This window comes from Marmota monax, unplaced genomic scaffold (genome assembly GCF_021218885.2).
Source record: "Marmota monax isolate L192 unplaced genomic scaffold, Marmota_monax_Labrador192_F-V1.1 WCK01_AAM20220418_F8-fsc00128, whole genome shotgun sequence".
NCBI classification, from domain to species: Eukaryota; Metazoa; Chordata; class Mammalia; order Rodentia; family Sciuridae; genus Marmota; species Marmota monax.
In genome coordinates, this window is record NW_026693452.1 from 9,003 (window position 1) to 27,407 (window position 18,405).

Here is an 18,405-nt window from a genome sequence, read left to right on the forward strand (position 1 = left end):
CAGGCCAAGAATTAGAATGTGACCAGCACAAAAGACCCCACATGCACCTTCCCAGTCACTGCATCCTCTTCTATGTTCCCCTCTCTTGTTAGCAGAACATCACTGCTGCTCAGGTTTGTGAGTTACTAGTTTGTTTGATTCTTTTTTGTGCACAGGTACATTCTTAAGTCTCTCTTCCACTTTTAATAAGCTTTTAATATTTAAATAATTTTATATTTACAGAAAAGCTGCAAAGATAGTGTGGAAATTTCCACCTGTGTCCTTTTCCCAGATTCCCATAATGTTAACATTTTATATTCCAAGCTTCACCAAAGGTCAGAAATGAACCTTGAAACATCCTTGTTGGTCAAACTGCATAATTGTTTCAGATTCCACCATTTTTTATTAATATTTTTTATTGTTCTGGGATCCAATTCAGGACATCACAATGTGTCTAGCTCCCATTTTCAGAAGAAAATACAGGAATGAAGGGATCTAAGAAATTGCCAGATGTAGACCCCTGTAACTGTGGTGTTTTGGAACATCATTTAGCCATCACTGGGTACCTTGCCACATTGCTGCAATGTCAATATAGGGACATGGCTGTTGATGTTTATCTTTACTTTAAATAATATTATTTCTTTTTATAACACTTGACTAATGCATCTTATAACATCTGTTTTACCAGGTTATTATGTAGATATCAAAGTCAATTATTTTTTTTTTATTTTTGGTGGAATTTTTCTGTATCTGTATGTTACAGTTCTCTACATCCACATTTCAATACACAGAGAGGAATATATATCCATACTTATACACAATATACACCTGCCAGATTAAAAACAACCCAAATTATCAATATCTTCTTTTAAAATTAATAATAAAGTAGATCATATTTTATTTATTCTTTGCACTATAATTGCCTTTTAACGTACTTTTTATTGTGGCAACAAACACACAATATAATTATAATTTTGTTGCCTTCTAAGTGAAGGAACTTTAACAAAATGTGAATTATTTTTCATAAGCTGAAAGATAAAATATTAGTTTATAGAAATTTACTTAAGAACACGTATGTATACATATGTAATTTATTTTTATTTCCTTGGATGTCAGAACTAATATAGAATAGAAGGAACCAATCTATTATGTGGGAATAAATGAAATGTCAGTTGATATTTATTCTCCAGTTATTTCCCTTGGGATACCGCTTAAGACTGCAAGAAGACTGCTGCTATGAAAGGTTCCTCAATATGTTGGGAGGAAGGGAAGAAAAAGTGGGTAATTTGGAGAGATGTTAAAGAGGAAGTACATGTACCACTTTCTCTGTCTTTGAAGCCATTCTCATGCACCTTAGATCTCAAATTTATTAGAATCTATTGCATTTTTATACATTTGAAAGTAGTAATGCTGATTTTTTAAATGTCTTTTGCTGACTCCAGTGTATGTTCAGTGGGCTTTAGAAGAGAATTGTCAAGGGGGCAGGAATGGAGGCTAGAGGTTGTCAATGGATCCTACAATGCCTGGGATTGGTGCCAAGGTAGATCTACTGAGGGCCACTCCTATTGCTTGAGCTGGCAGCAGCAGGTGCTGATGTTGAGCTTTCAGTATGGTAATGCCCTTCCAGGAGACTGGGTCAGCTAGCAACTTGGTGGCAAAATGAGGACATGCAATAATTGAATGATTATTTCTAATGCCTTTGGGGACCACTGCACTGGGATATAGGTCCTCATGGAGTGATGTTTTTATATTGGCTGTGGCTGTTTTTGCCCTTTGAGAGCAAAGTCATTGAAACAAAGACCACTGTCACCTGCAAAGTCCAAAGTATTTACTGATACTTTATATAAGTTTGCAAAAACCTCCATTAAACCTATAGGAACTGTTCCCAAATGTTGGAATACTTAGGTCCATGAACCAAGCAATACCAGCCTCTCTCAGCATCATTTTCATGAACTCATTTGCAGAATTTATGCTTTAGGTCTCTGCACCTTTAGGACCTGATGTATTAGAGGTCCTGAATCCTGAAGAGTAGGTAGACAGGGGCACATGGAAATACAGGAAATTTTCTATGAAATCTAACAGTGTCTGCCACTTAGTCACTTTGGGATTTCCACAGTGGTGTCACAGCAGCAGAGAAAGGAGTTATAATATTGGTCATCCCTGTAATCCTGAAGGCTGGGGTTACTGCCATATAATAGGCAGAGAATTCACAAAAGTAACTCAGTTCTCTCTGCAATCAAGTCTCTGAGGCTTCCAGAGTGAAGGTGTGGATAAGTTTACCAGAAAGCAGCTTAGAGTACAGCTGAAGCAATGGCCAAGAAATGAGGAAGTTCTAGAAAGGATGGCGGAAGACACATGTAGAAAAATGTGATCATGATCAACAATGGGAACAAGCTAGTTCCACTGAACCTCTACACTTCTCCATGTTGTGTTTTCTAGAAACTACAAGTGGCCTCTCCCTCAAGCTGTCCAGAGTGGATTTAAAGTGAACATAAGTGGATCTGCATCGTATGAGGGGTGGGCTGAAGTAGGTGCTGTTGTGCTGTCACATCTCTTTGAACCTCCACTTTTGGTTGCTGCTGTAGTGGGCAGTTCCATGTGAGCTGAGCTCATTCCAACAGCATCCCTTCTCCACCCTGCACCACACCTCTCTCCACGTTTCTGCTCTTAGTCCTGTTTCTATGTGGTAAGGTCCCCAAATTGCAAGCAAATGTGTTGGGGAATTTCAAGGGTAATGTCCCATGAGAACTCATAACCAGCAGGAATAAGGCCAAGCAGAAATGTCTCAGCACAATGTTTTTCAGACAGGAAATTATGGAATGCTTTCCTTCTGTGGTCAGAGGAGGAATCTAGATGGTTGCCTGCAAAGGCAACTTAGGCAGCCTCTTCTCCTTTCCTATCTCATTTTCTAATACAGGTTTCTAACATGGGCTTCGGAGTAAATTACCTGTAACAAGTCCTTGTTTTGGCCCTTTTTTTTCACATAAATGCAAACCCAAACATGTTTTGAGCTGGGCTCTTCTAATTTCTTTTCCTCTACCTTTCATTATGGTTTACAGGATTGCAAAACAGAGTGCCTTTTCCAAAGACGAAGGATTCCCCATGTTACTGATTATTGTCCCCTTATTTTCTGGCTGCAATCTCCAACCCACTACTCTGAAATTCTAAGCATGCTTAACCAAAGCCAAACCCTCCAAATTCTCACCAAGTTGTCCCTGTTCAGGTGCCAACTGGGTAGCCCCCATCCAGGGCCGACTACTGAACCGGGGTCAGTTGGGTGACACACACAAAACGTACCTTTTTCATGGGCCATTCAAGAAGACTTCTCCACTTCAGATGTAAGCTCTCACGAGGCAGGCAAGAGAAAATCACAGGAGGCAGGTGGGAGAGTGTGCAGGAGCATGTTCTGAAGCCCAAATTATTGAGGGGGGTGGGCATTTGATGGAATGTTCCATCCAAAAAAGGAAAAGGGTAGTATTACAACAAACAGGTGGGTGTAAATAAGCCTCATAGGGTGATGCCCATTCCCAGAGCTGGACCTCACCTGGATGAGCAGAGGTAAGTCCACATGTATCACAGTGGATGCAATGCCAGCTCAGTACCTCTTTACTCAAGACTCAAAAGATGTGTGCATAACTCCTGTTCAGGGTAGCCTCCGATAATATCTAGGACTTTTGTGAAGCCCAACTAAAGGAATGCGAAGACATTTGCACACTGTAAAATGTGATGAAAATGTGAAGGTTCCATCACTTCTTCTTTCACTCCTCAATAGGAGTGAAAGCTCCACTTAGAAGGTGGCATCCACCGTCCCTAAATGAAAGAAATTGTGAACAACACAGCTATCAAAAAACAAAACAAAACAAAACAAAAAAAAACAGACAACCTGAAATGAGTACTGGAAAGGAGAGAATATAACATACATCAGGTCAAGAACATGTATATATCTATGAGCACATAATCATTCTGCCATTTGGCTAATGTCCTACTATCAAATGCTGCCTGTAAAACATGGTCTATCATTTAAAAATAGTTAATGGTATTCTTTTAGTCTTATTGTTGAGAAGATATGCATACAAATATTGAATTCAAATACAAAATATTTAGAATCATATCTATTATATAAATTATTATCACTAAAATAAGAGCAAATAAAAAAAAACTCTAAGAAGAGAAAAATAGAGAAAATAATATGAGAGTGTTGAAAAGAGAAAAAATAAGATGGTAGATATTTTACAAAAGCAAGAAATGTAAAAGGATTAAGCTCTTATTAATGACAAGTTCCAATAAATGGTACAAAATTAAAAAGGAATCTGTAGAAATTTGAAAACATGTTCAAAATAATGTTAAAAAAATAAATCTACAAAGATGTATGAAGGACAAAATGTTTTAAAAATGTGTTATTTGATAAAAGTGTCATTTGATAAATGACAGTATAAGGTGAACCTGGGGCCTGTTGAAAGATTATTTAATATCGATAAATGAAACCATACTCAAGGATTTGATTACCATGAATCACATGGATTGAATAGTAGAGCTTTAACACAGAAAATAATACCTATTAGTAATATGAGGAGAATTAGCAAAATCACATTGCAACTGGAAAGTTAACCCTACCTCTCTCAATCTTTGATGGAGAAAGTAGACAAAAGAGGTTGGAATTGAATATTGTGACTATAGGTGCATCAAACTTTATGCAGGTTGATTGTCCTTAACCCCAAAATCTGAAATTGCTTGAAAATCTGAGAATGTTTGATTGGTCACTATGACACCACAACTGGAAAATTCCACACCATGAAACTTTGTATCATGCACAAAATTGCTAAAAATATTGTATAAAATAACCTTCAGATTATGTGTACAATGTGCAAATATCTTGGGTCCATCCCCAAGAAATTTCTTATATATATAAAAATCCATATATATATATATATGGATTTTTTTTCCAGGTGTTGAGATATATCTCAACAAACACTCCTGGTTACAAGTTATTTTGGATAAGGGATACTTTCTCAACCTTAACTACCAAATTATTACCCTGAAGAAGTATTGTTCTAGAGGAGTAAGAATCTAGAATTTAGTGCTTATAATGCTCTACAAATACTCAGAGTCAAATGGGCAGGAAAAAAGAGTATTATTCAAAGCCAGCTTTGAAGAAAGATAAAAGAAATATTTTTGTTTCAAATTTCCATCTTCAGAAAACTCAAGGGCCAAGAAAGCTTTCTATAAGAGAAGAAGGTGATGAAATGGGCAAGAGACAGGAAAAATACATCTGAAGGTTTAGCTAGTCTGTGTTAGAGATCATCATGTCAGTGATGCCTGGCCAGTGCAAGGGTAGTTTCTGTTCTCAACATGAGGAAGTTCAGAAGTTATAACAGTTGGAGTTTTAATTACCCTTAATTTTAAATACATCCCCTTAATTTTAGAGAGAGTCAGTTTCAAATTCTCCTGTTTAGTCAGCCTTCAGTGTTGAGGCTTCATGTCCTCTGGCTGGCTGTCCATCATAGCATCAGTGTGCAGAACTTGAATATTAAAGACTCAGACGCATTTTCCTAAAGGAAGCAAGTTCTGAGTTGTTTAATAGCTTCAGCTAGGGGAAGGGCTTTACTGTTAGTTTGTGTAATCACTCCATCCATGCCTTGACAGCTAGTTATTTGGGTGATGTTGGACAGGTTTCTCCATATAATATTCCCCAGTCTCTGAACGATGTCCTCTAAGGACATTGGATTATTAGTCAAGCATATTTGTCCCATGCCACAGAAGCTTTGTTCCATTCTTTGATCTTACTGGTCTCAATTCAGTGGAGAAGTGACACTTTGATTTACTGCCAGAAGACCTCATTTTAGCCAATATTAAGCAACAGAGGGTTTTGAAAAGATGTGCCTTAAACCAGAAAAATACAAAAATATCAATAATAGCAAAGCAATCAGGTCTGTATAATAGATCTGAACTAAGAAACATAATCTTTTTGGTTCTATCAACTTTTTTTGAAAACTTTTCTTTTTTTGTATTGGAACATAACAGTTATACATAGTGGTTGGGTTCATTTTTACAAAATTATATATATTTGGAATTTGATTTCAATTCCAGTTCCCCCCTTCCCTGCCCACTTTCCCTCCCCTTGGTCTTCCTCCTTTTCTCCTTCCCTTACTTTACTGATTTTCCTTTCACCCTTGGATTTTGTTTCCTAGGAGATGTCACTATGGCTTTTCCTCTTGGCATGCACACATTCACTCCAAATTATTATTTTCTCTGAGCCCCAAGACAGACTCCAGCCATACTATATCTCTATCTAGTACTAGTGAAAGCAAGAGGATGAATTGTTTCAGCTGTTTCCATTCCTTTACTTACTCATCACGACTTTCTTCAAGTTCTTCAGAGGTCCACAGTAGTAGTGAGAAACCAAGGGAGTAAATACTGTGCACAAAGACTCTCCTCTACTTTTGGCATTCAGTCTCAATCGAAACACAACTGAAACTCCAGCTTCACTTGTTGTTCTTTTCATTCTTTTAGTTGACTTTAAAATGACTAAATTTGGAAGTCATGGAGCTGAGCAATATATTATTAACCTCCCAGTAGCTTTGCTGTAGATAAAACCAGACAAATGATTTCACCATGTCCCCGTGTGTGGGCATAGTGAAATCATTTGCCTAGGTTTCTTTCCAGGAATTTGAAGCCCATTTTTGTTGAAGCCAATGGCTCCACTTTGGCCTGAGCAAATGTCAAATGGGTGACATTTTGATATTTTTTAGGGCCATAAATTCCTCACTCATATCTGCTAACACCAATAGCTTCTGAACATGCATCCTGAGAAGAGCCATGGCATTGTATTGCACACGTGTAAACCATTGCTTACTTCACCTCCAGTCACCTTTCCTTGTGCCTTAAATTACCCTGTACCTTTATCCCAGAAAAACCCATAAACTTTACCTTAGTGTGGTCTCCAGTCCCTTCATGCTTTGTCAACTCACAAATCCTCTCTTTCTTTTTTATACTTGTCATTGCAGTGAATGGCATATTGTGTGTTGTTCAAAATGGGCCTAGTTTGGTAACAATTTGGTGAGACAGCCAAGAAGAAAGGACCTTTGCCGTGGTTTCTCCATCACTTGCTGCTATGGAGACCTGTGCACAAGTTAAAACAATTGTCTAGGCCACTTGTTGCACGGACCATTCACAGGGCTTGCCCCTGGTTCACTTTTCCACTGTAGAAAGGCTCTGTGGGTGTGAAGACATCCTACCCTGTGAGTCACTTTGGTGCAAGCGATCAGATTCTTATTTCTGTCCCTCTAGTTTTACTTTTCTTGTGAGGGTTCTGGATTTGGGATGGATAATATTTGACATCTGAAAGGAAACTCTGGTTTGACCTTCACTGGGGGAAATGTGGTTTCAAGTCAGAGAGGGATTAAAGATTGTCCACAGAAGTTCTCTTTTTCCTCTCTGGTTTGTTTTGGTTCTGGTTGAGGATGGCTTATATTTGATTGTAGAAGCCTGGTCTGGTTTGGTTTGGCCTTCACTGTAAGGGTCCTCAGATCTGGTTCCAATTGCAGCATAAGTAATGAAAAATATGATGTTGACCTCTTTTGTCACAATTTAAAAAATAGAAAATATTAATTACATATCCACATGCAGCCCATTCATTGGTATTCTCCAAAATTGGGTAACCTGCAGCTACAAATCCATGAGAAAGAAAGGGCTTTTTTTTTCTTTCTTTCTTTTTTCTTATTTATTTAATTATTTATTTACTTTTGTAATACTGGCTGATCCTCAGGAGAGTAAGGCCTCAAAATGCGCCCTGATGTCAGCATTGGGAAGAATTTAACTTAAACCTGTCAAGTTAACCTGTCCCTGCATATCAGAAGAATAGCTTTATCAGGGGTTTCTGGGGCCACTCTTCTCTTTTGGTAGGGGCTTCTCTTGCACTTTTGTCAGGGACTAGAAGGAAATTCTCCTTCAAAGATTAGCCTGACAGCCCCCTGGGAGACATCCTGCCTGGGAGGCATCCTGCAGCTACCTATCTCCCTGAGACATCCTGTGGCCACCTATCTTCCTGAAACCTATCTTCCTGAAACATCCTGCGGTTATCTCACCTTGTGCAGACATCCAGCAACTGCCTATAAGAGAGCTTCCCCATCCCCAGCATATAAATACCCCTGTGTGAACAATAAAAGTTTGCAGCTTGATCAGAACTTTTGTCTTGCTGTCATCCTTTCGTGTCTCTTGTCCCTTCATTCCTCCCCATCTAGGTTCGCTGCCCACGTTGATGTGTCCTGCCGGACAGGACATTTGGCGCCCAGTGTGGGGCTCGAGCCTTTGACTGAGAAGGAACGCCGTCCTCTGGGAAGACTTGGCCAAGCGGGAGCGCGAGATCGCCTTGGCAGACACGACCGAGAGACAGATCCAGGAGGAGAGTGAGGACGACACAAGGTGAGTGACCCACCATGGGACAAGCAGTTTCGTCACATGAGTTGTTTTTGTCAGGCCTCAAGGAGGCCCTCAAGACACGGGGGGGCGCATGTTAAGAAAAAGTACTTAAAATTATTCTTTTCATACATAGGAGAATTGTGTCCATGGTTTCCCCTTGAAGGGACCATTGATGGTAAAAGATGGCTTAGAGTAGGAGACTGTTTAAAAGATTATTATGAATCCTTTGGCCCAGAAAATGTGCCTGTTCCCACCTTTTCTTACTGGAACCTAATTAATTCAGAAAAAAAGAAAAAAAAAAATATATATATATATAATAAAAGAGATATTTTTTGGCCTTTATGTTCTAGAAGTTTGTGCTAGGTGAGAAAAAGGGAGAGAAAATGTGATGTTTACCTGGAGAGAAATAAGTTTCAATTTTCTACTGTTTTTGTCAATACTCAGAAAGTATGTACGGACCTTTTTACTACATGATTGTCCTATGAATCAGAATGGCTGTAACTCAGCCGCTGGGGACAAGAGACTTTAGCCGCTGCTGCTTGCTGCTCGCTATGGGGTCCTAGCCCCTGCGGCCAGCAGTGCTTTTAATCCTTGAATTACTTGACCTAAATGCCAAACACAGACTAACTTGAGATCTGATGGTAATGCTAGCATTTGCTGCTAAAAAACCTTTGGAGCACCCACGTGCCACAGAAAAAAGTGCAGGATGTACACGAGCTGCAACCGCAGGTCGCAGAGACAGAACAAGCTGCTACCGCAGTAGGATCTTGGCCAGGCGGGGGGGAAAAGGCAGACAAAATCAATCAAAATGCAATTGGCTAGGAAAACTTTTGCCCCGAAAATGGGCAGCAGACTCCATGTTGTTTGCATCACCATGGTAACAATGGGGTGACTGGCAGGAAGAGCAGGCTTCCTGGTCCCACCTCCCACACTTTCGTGTGCTTCCGATTGATTCTTCCACAGTCACTCAGACAGGACTTCTAGTCCCGCCTTCCAGCCACTAATCTGTACTACTGTGTTTCAGATTTCTACCGGAGCTATTCAGAGCCTGTATTTTTAAATTTTTAAGAATGCCTACCTGTAAATGCTAACGAAAGATATCTTTTTCAGACAAAATTTAATTCCACAGCTTTCTGTGTTGCAGCCCTAAATTTAAGTTAGTTCTGAGTTAAATAACCTGACTTTTCTCTATAGTTGTGTTACTAAATAATGTTCTATTGATGAGAGATCAAACATGCTTCTTTATATTTTACTTTTAATTTTGGAGGTTATGAGGATGTATTTGCTCGCCACAGGAACAAAGCTGGCAATGTTCCTGTGATGACCAAAAAATCCTTATTCTCATTCCTAACTATAAAAAATAAATATGTATACGCAACAAGGATTTTATTTCAGTTACATTAAGTGACGTCACATAGAAGAGTGCACTCCTAGTTAAAAATAAATTAAAATGGATCCAAATATTTTAAGACCACGTGGTTACATAAAATTAATACAATTATAAGTTATGTTCTTATTCTTAATATATATATTTTTAAGATATTTAGATAACCTATATTTGTTAATCTATAAAATAATTAGCACATGCCTAATTGATTAGTTAATATATATTTGCCTAATTGTTTTTCTTCAACAGAAAACCCATAATTTATGTTTTATATTTACATTTATCAGATACTCTGCCTTTTCAGTTACAGATATTTGAGATAAATGTGTTTACTATAAATTTGCTTTTAAGTGAAAATACAATCTTCAAGTAGTTTCTAATTCTCAAAGTTACTGTCCAAACTCATAAGATGATAATTATAATTATGTCTACAAAATATCTAAGGATTTTAACTATATTTTCATTGATATCTCTCAAAGCTCTCCAAAATTGTTCTGCAACTTGTATGCATACCCAGGCGATGCATGTCTCTTGTTATGCATCAGCCTCAATTTGTGTTAACAAGCAGGGAGAACAATTTTTTGAAGCCACCCTAACTAAAACTCATGCAGCAGGGGGGACCATTATTCATTATTATTCATTATACCCCCGTTCTCTTTGACCAGGGAGGAGAAGGCATATACACCAAGTTACAGTCAGCTGGATGCCAAGGCACTGTTGGTAAACCCTCCTGCTGGCCCATTAAGGCCCCTACAGGGGTCTCTGATGGTGGAGGACCCACTGATGCTGTCAAGCATCTTCAGATAATCAAACTTTTGAAACCCCAAATCCCTGAGCTCACATATCATCCCTTAATGCTGCCTAAATCCCAGCTCCCAGATTTAGATACCAATACATTAGATACTTTGGAAACTACCTTTTCTTTGCTTAATAATTCCAACCCCACCCTTGCTGGTGATTGCTGGCTCTGCATGACAACAGGGGCAATCATGCCTATGGCAGTTCCTATTAATTCTATCATAGACAGTGATAATACATGCCAACCTGGATTTCCTTTTAAAGTACAGCCTATAGGCACTTTTACATCATGTCTTTTAGGCGTGATGCAGAATAATACCTATGATATTGATGTTGGAGTTACTTCCTTTGGAAATTGCTCAACAGTAAAAAATTATCCCTCACCCACCCCATCTCTTCGTCCCCCCAATGGCACAGTTTTTATGTGTGGAGGAAACTCAGCCTTCCCCAGGCTTCCAGCGAATTGGACTGGTGGCTGTGTTCTTGCCTTATTACTCCCTGATATAACTATTGTCCCAGGAGATGAACCTCTATGCATTCCTAGCCTAGACACCTTAGTCAAAAGACACAGGCGGGCAATACAGGCCTTACCACTCCTTGCCAGCCTTGGAATAACAGCTGCTGTGGGCACAGGTACAGCTGGCTTAGGCACGGCTATACACTCTTACCGTCGCCTATCTCAACAACTTATAGATGATGTACAAACTCTATCAGGAACTATTAAAGATTTACAGGACCAAATAGACTCCCTGGCAGAAGTGGTCCTTCAAAACAGACGAGGCTTAGATTTGCTGACAGCTAACCAGGGAGGTATTTGCTTGGCCTTAGGGGAAAGATGCTGCTTTTATGCCAATAAATCAGGCATAGTACGCACTAAAATTAAGCAGCTTCAAGAAGATCTAGAAAAGAGAAGAAGGGAACTATTTGAAAATCCCCTCTGGACTGGGCTTAATGGATTTTTACCCTACCTTCTTCCCTTATTAGGCCCTTTGTTAGGTTTGCTTTTAATGGTGTCCATAGGACCCTGCATTATAAACAGGCTGGTACAATTTATTAAAGAACAGATTAATATTTTGGCCTCTAAGCCCATACAGGTCCACTATCATCTTCTGGAGATGGAAGACCGCGCTGCCAACATTTAAAAGGATGTTCTACCCTTCTTTCAGGCTTATTTCTTAAGTTTACATCCCCACAGATCTCTCTTTCTTATATAAAAGTATAAGTAACAGCTCTGACCAACCATCTTCTGCCCTTGCCATAAGGGTTCGCTCCTCCATGGGCCCCTCCGCTTGGGGGAGGACTCACCCATGGAGTGAGGACGTTAGGCCATAATGACAGAGGGTGCAGGAAGGACTGCAGGAGGATGGATCCACGGATCCCAAAACCCAAGACCTCTGAGTGACAGGCTCTGGTGCATGGCGGTTGGCATGCTCCCCCCTCAAAGCCATCTCCTCCAAAAACATGCCAAGGCCACCACGAAATCTCCTAGTGAAGACGCTCGCTCGGATCAGGAGATATTCTAAGGCCTTCTAGAGGAACAGAGCCTCTATCACCCCCTAAGAACATGGCCAATATGGTATGGTCAAATATTTTATATAAGAAAGGGGGAGATGTCAGGGACTAGAAGGAAATTCTCCTTCAAAGATTAGCCTGACAGCCCCCTGGGAGACATCCTGCCTGGGAGGCATCCTGCAGCTACCTATCTCCCTGAGACATCCTGTGGCCACCTATCTTCCTGAAACCTATCTTCCTGAAACATCCTGCGGTTATCTCACCTTGTGCAGACATCCAGCAACTGCCTATAAGAGAGCTTCCCCATCCCCAGCATATAAATACCCCTATGTGAACAATAAAAGTTTGCAGCTTGATCAGAACTTTTGTCTTGCTGTCATCCTTTCGTGTCTCTTGTCCCTTCATTCCTCCCCATCTAGGTTCGCTGCCCACGTTGATGTGTCCTGCCGGAAGGGACACACTTTTTAATGTAATTAACAGTAGTATCTTGTGGCTTTTTCTGATGAATTCACTTTGGGTTCTAAATGCCTACTTTAATATTTTGTTTTATCAGAATGACATAAATATTTTAAAATGTGGGTGGATATCTTTAAAATAAATCTTAAACTGAAATAATAGGATGAACATGTAAAAGTGTAGCTTTCTATTTTTTTTTTCTTCTTATTATATTAAGAATAAGTATTATTCAAGGTCACTTATAGGTTTATTTCCCAGTCATATGTGGAATGCAAACATATAAGAGTTAACTCCTAAATTCACTGAAGATTGAAAAGAAGGAAAAAGAAGGAGGAGGAAAAGGAATAGAAGAAAAAATGTCAAGAATCTTTTTAAGAAATCAGGCTGCTATGAGAACTGCTTTCCCTAAAAAAAAAAAAAAAAAAAAAATGTGGTCCTCAACCCTCATAAGACTGAAAAGGATTATCTTAAAGTTTAGTCATATAAACAGGTGACCTTAACTTCTTCCATTCTGTCATAAATATAGTTTGGGTTGAATTGTCCTTTAAAAAATTGATAAATTAATTTTTCTGTATCTCTCCTTTATATCCTGTGTGTCAAGTACAGCAGTTTAATTTATAGGGGTTTTCTTTGACAAAGAAATAAATTGCAATGCTTGTCTGATATCTTATGTACATGTAACTGTCAAAGACAGATTAGGTGAATAAAAATGAGATAAATGTTTGTAAATGTTCTCCTGGAACTTAAGTCTTAAAGTTTTGTTATGTTGAATATTGATGAAACATCTGAGCCATTTCTAAACAAGAAATTTAGGGAATAGAAGACAGTTGCCTATTTCTCAAAACAGCTGATATAATCACTAAGGATGCCCATATGCCTGAGTGTGGTAGGATCCTTTTTGTTTTGCCACAAGGAGCCTAGAAGTTAAACCCCAGCCAGCCTATCACTGTACACACTCCCCTGGCAGGATCAAAGAAAAAGAGAAGAGAGAGAAGAGAAGGGGATGGGAGGGAAGTCGCCTAGCCAGGGCAAGATACAATCCCCTAGGGCACATAACCAGTGAACTACTTTTTCCAGCCATGTCCCACCAGTCTACTGTTATCACCCAGTAACCCATTGAAATTATTAAACCTTCAAATGGATTAGTCAGCTAATTAGGTTACAGCTCTCAAAATCTAATAATTTCACTTCTGAACATTCCTGCATCAATACATGAGTTTTTCCAGGGATACTAAAGATCCAAATCATAAAACAAGAACAGCACAGAGCTGGTTATAGGGTGGTACCCAGAAGAAACACAAGAAATAGAAGTCCTTCCATTCAGGACCTTCACACACAGAGTAAGAGCATTTGGCTCTCACCAAGTCCCCTTCATCTAGCTAATTGAGAACTGAAATATTAAACACACACACACACACACACACACACACACAGAGAGAGAGAGAGAGAGAGAGAGAGAGAGAGAAATATTTTATAAATTAGATGAAAAACAAGGTGAAAACTTCTTTGATTCTCTTGCTTTGCCCCTATTTTGGGTGAGGGTCTGATTCTAAGCATTGTGTCTCCTTATATGTTCATTTCATCAATTGATTTTACCTTTAAAAATAATGATTTTTTTTCATTATAAAAGTTGTATATTTGCATTAAATCAATTATAAATAATTATACTAAAATAGAAGAAAAAATAGATATTCATTTTATTACCCATAATAAATATTTCACTATTTTCATCCAACCACTTTCTACACAGTATATGGTATATGTTTTGGATTTAATTATTTACTTCTTTATGTACAGGGGATAAATGTAGGCTGCAATCCCTCTATCATTGAGCTTCATTCTCAGCACTCCGATTTCTTTTATTTATATCATCCTTAAAGCTATATACAATCTAATATCCTGTTTCTGTTATTTATGCTTTATCTCAATTTTACATTGACTTTCTCCCTTTTTAATAATAAATAGATACTTTCTTTGAACTGTTTTTAGAGACATCTGATACCATTGTTATCGCTGTTGACCGGTGATGAGTCCTTGCTTCCCCAATGTTGAAGAATAACACCAGAGAAGCACGTTGAGGCAAGGTCAGAGTAGAAATTAGAAGTTTATTAAAGAACAGCAGAAAAGACTTCTCCCGGAGGAAGAAGGGGACCCAAGAGGTGGAATCCATGGAAGTGAGGTTGTTTCCCCTTTTTATAGTTTCTTTCAGTGATGGAATGTAGGTGGGAAGGCCCGAGGGGTGGGACACAGGTGGGCCAAAGAAGTAATCTGGGCAGGAAGGACTTCATTAACACTTCTTTGGGATGGTCTATCTTCAAATCTATTGGGGATGTTCATTAACATTTCTTTGGGATGGACTTTGGGCCTAGGGCTTTTCTTGGGACTTCATTAACATTTCAAGAGTTGCTCATTCTCATGGCCTCCATTTTAGATTTCACTCGATATTAGACCCAACTTACCTAACTACACTGCCTACCTAATTTTAAATCTGGCTTCACCATAATAGTCATTAAAACCAGCTATGAACAATTTATCCTAACTTTGGTTTAAAATGGAACATGAATAAAATGGATTTCTATATAGGTCTTCAAGAATCTTTAAACTGACAGAATGAATTCAAAAGAATAACTTCATGATAATGTTTGGGTGCATGATGGATATATACTTAAGTTTATTTAAAAGTCTACAATATAGTATTTTCAATATTCTGAAGAATGTACTCTGACATTTGTTATCTTCCCTTCTTGCCTGAAACTTTGCTGAATGAGACAAAGAATTAATAATTCTCAGGATCAACAATGTGATATTGTGAATTTTGTTTGTAAACTGCAGATAGAAGAATTTCTAATGAAGGTGCTACTTTCTGAGGGTAGAGGTAGGAAGTTTAATACTGGAATGGCAGTACTCACTCACAGAGCCTGATAAGCAACCCTTCTCCTGTCACTTTCTAGGGTTTCCATGGGGTCAAAATATTTCAGAGAAGTAACTATTTCAGCACTGTGAAGATATTTAAACTGTCCACAGGAATACTTTCACTCAAACCCTCCATCCCCAGAGATTCAATTCCTTATTTATTTGACCCCGGGGCACAACTGTCTATTTTGTCCCTAACTCATTGACCAGAAATTGCCTGTTGTGAAGTGCAAGAGGAAAAGCCTAGGTGTCAGAGTCCCCATTGCTCAGGGGCAAGGATAGCAGTGCCAAACCCATCCAGCCACATGTGGTGTCATCTGTCCAGCAAATATCCACTGATACCAGAGAGAATTTCTTCTGTTCATTTGGAAAAAGTATCAGAGGCTGGGGTTTTGGTTTGAAAGGAAGGTGGAGGTCCACTACTTGTGCTCCCAGAGCTGGCTTATCAAGGTCAGCCAGGCTGCCTCACGCCTTTTGCCTTCTGCCGCCTCCCTGACCCAAGGAGCCTGATCTCTAGGGAGAGGTCGCCTCAGGCATTCTGGCCCCAGGGCGGCGCCTGCTTGCTGTCTAGCTCACTGCCCACAGCCCTGACCCAGGCTGCTTGCACCTTCCCAGGCTGCTGATGATGATGAGTGCCTGGCTCCAGGGCAGCCCCGCAGATGGAGTGTCCCTGTCCCTGAAAAGGCTCTGCCTTTGCTGCAGGCAGTGTCCTGGGTCTAGGAGACTGAGTCCCCCGGGCACAGAAGAGAAGGGGAGGCCCTTAGTCCTCTAGTGAAGAGGGAGGAGCCGGAAGGAGCAGGCGGGGGAAAGTCTGGGGACCTGGAGAAAGTGCTTGAGGATTCCCAGGGCAGCACTGATGCTTGGTGCCCTTGAGGAGTGCAACTTCATGCTTCAGGGCATGTTAGAAGATCAAGCTGATGCCTTTGGACCTCCATATCCCTGCTTTATATCCATGTGCTTCAATGTTCTGCCTCTGAGCACAGGTGTCCTGAGACTGGTGTCCTTGGTCAGTTGGAATACTATTAAGTGAGCAAATTTGTGTGACATTAAAGGTGGATGGGTGTTAGAAAAGAGCACACTGCTCAAATGACATGACTGAGATGTACCCTTGGCAGTTTGATTTGAAAGTAGGAAATTAAAATTGCCCATTCAGAATGTTTCCTCAGAAAATAATGTGGCAATGCAAGTGATCCTGGGTCTGGTGGGGAGTCCTACACAGGTCTGTTAAGATAAAACTCTTGCCTGTCCCCAAATGTGTGATGAAAAGGAAAGTTAATAATGATAGATGATTGGTTTCTGTGTCCTCTATTCTGTACCATTGGTCCACCCCCCTGTTTTGGTACCAGTACCATGCTGTTTTTGTTACTATTGCTCTGTAGTATAGTTTGAAGTCTGGTATCGCTATACCGCCTGATTCACACTTCCTGCTTAGCATTGTTTTTGCTATTCTGGGTCTTTTATTTTTCCATATGAATTTCATGATTGCTTTCTCTATTTCTACAAGAAATGCCGTTGGGATTTTGATTGGCATTGCATTAAACCTATAGAGAACTTTTGGTAATATCGCCATTTTGATGATGTTAGTCCTGCCTATCCATGAACAGGGTATATTTTTCCATCTTCTAAGATCTTCTTCTATTTCTCTCTTTAGGGTTCTGTAGTTTTCATTGTATAAGTCTTTCACCTCTTTTGTTAGGTTGATTCCCAAGTATTTTATTTTTTTTGAAGATATTGTGAATGGAGTGGTTGTCCTCATTTCCATTTCAGAGGATTTGTTGCTGATATACATGAATGCATTTGATTTATGCGTGTTGATTTTATGTCCTGCCACTTTGCTGAATTCATTTATTAGCTCTAATAGTTTCTTTGTAGAGCCTTTTGGGTCTGCTAGGTATAGAATCATATCATCTGCAAATAGTGATAATTTAAGTTCTTCCTTTCCTATTTTGATGCCTTTAATTTCTTTCATCTGTCTAATTGCTCTGGCCAGTGTTTTGAGAACTATGTTGAACAGAAGTGGTGAGAGAGGTTATCCCTGTCTTGTTCCAGATTTTAGAGGGAATGCCTTCAGTTTTTCTCCATTCAGAATGATGCTAGCCTGAGGCTTAGCATAGATTGCTTTTACAATATTGAGGTATGTTCCTGTTATCCCTAGTTTTTCTAGAGTTTTGAATATAAAGGGATGCTGTACTTTGTCGAATGCTTTTTCCGCATCTATCGAGATGATCATATGGTTCTTATTTTTAAGTCTATTGATGTGGTGAATAACATTTAACTATCTTATATTTGATAAAGGGGCTAAAAGCATGCAATGGAGGAAGGATAGCATCTTCAACAAATGGTGCTGGGAAAACTGGAAATCCATATTCAACAAAATGAAACTGAATCCCTTTCTCTCGCCATGCACAAAAGTGAATTCAAAATGGATCAAGGAGCTTGATATCAAATCAGAGACACGGCATCTGATAGAAGAAAAAGTTGGCTACGATCTACATTCGGTGGGGTCAGGCTCCAAATTCCTCAATAGGACACCCATAGCACAAAAGTTAATAACTAGAATCAACAAATGGGACTTACTCAAACTAAAAAGTTTTTTCTCAGCAAAAGAAACAATAAGAGAGATAAATAGGGAGCCTACACCCTGGGAACAAATCTTTACTCCTCACACTTCAGATAGAGCCCTAATATCCAGAGTATACAAAGAACTCCAAAAATTAGACAATAAGAGAACAAACAACCCAATCAACAAATGGGCCAAGGACCTGAACAGACACTTCTCAGAGGAGGACATACAGTCAATCAACAAGTACATGAAAAAATGCTCACCATCTCTAGCACTCAGAGAAATGCAAATCAAAACCACCCTAAGATACCATCTCACTCCAGTAAGATTGGCAGCCATTATGAAGTCAAACAACAATAAGTGTGGGTGAGGATGTGGG

At 39.4% G+C, this 18,405-nt stretch overlaps 1 protein-coding gene across 1 annotated transcript in view; it reads left to right on the plus strand.

The window, feature by feature from the left end:
- Positions 1–3,496: 3,496 nt before the first annotated feature.
- Positions 3,497–18,405, plus strand: part of LOC124101587 (broad substrate specificity ATP-binding cassette transporter ABCG2-like) — a 54,979-nt gene continuing 40,070 nt past the window's right edge. Inside the window, 3 exon segments of the mRNA XM_046457645.1 lie at positions 3,497–3,537; positions 8,299–8,400; positions 10,450–10,504. Coding sequence (XP_046313601.1) covers positions 3,497–3,537; positions 8,299–8,400; positions 10,450–10,504 — 198 coding nt within the window.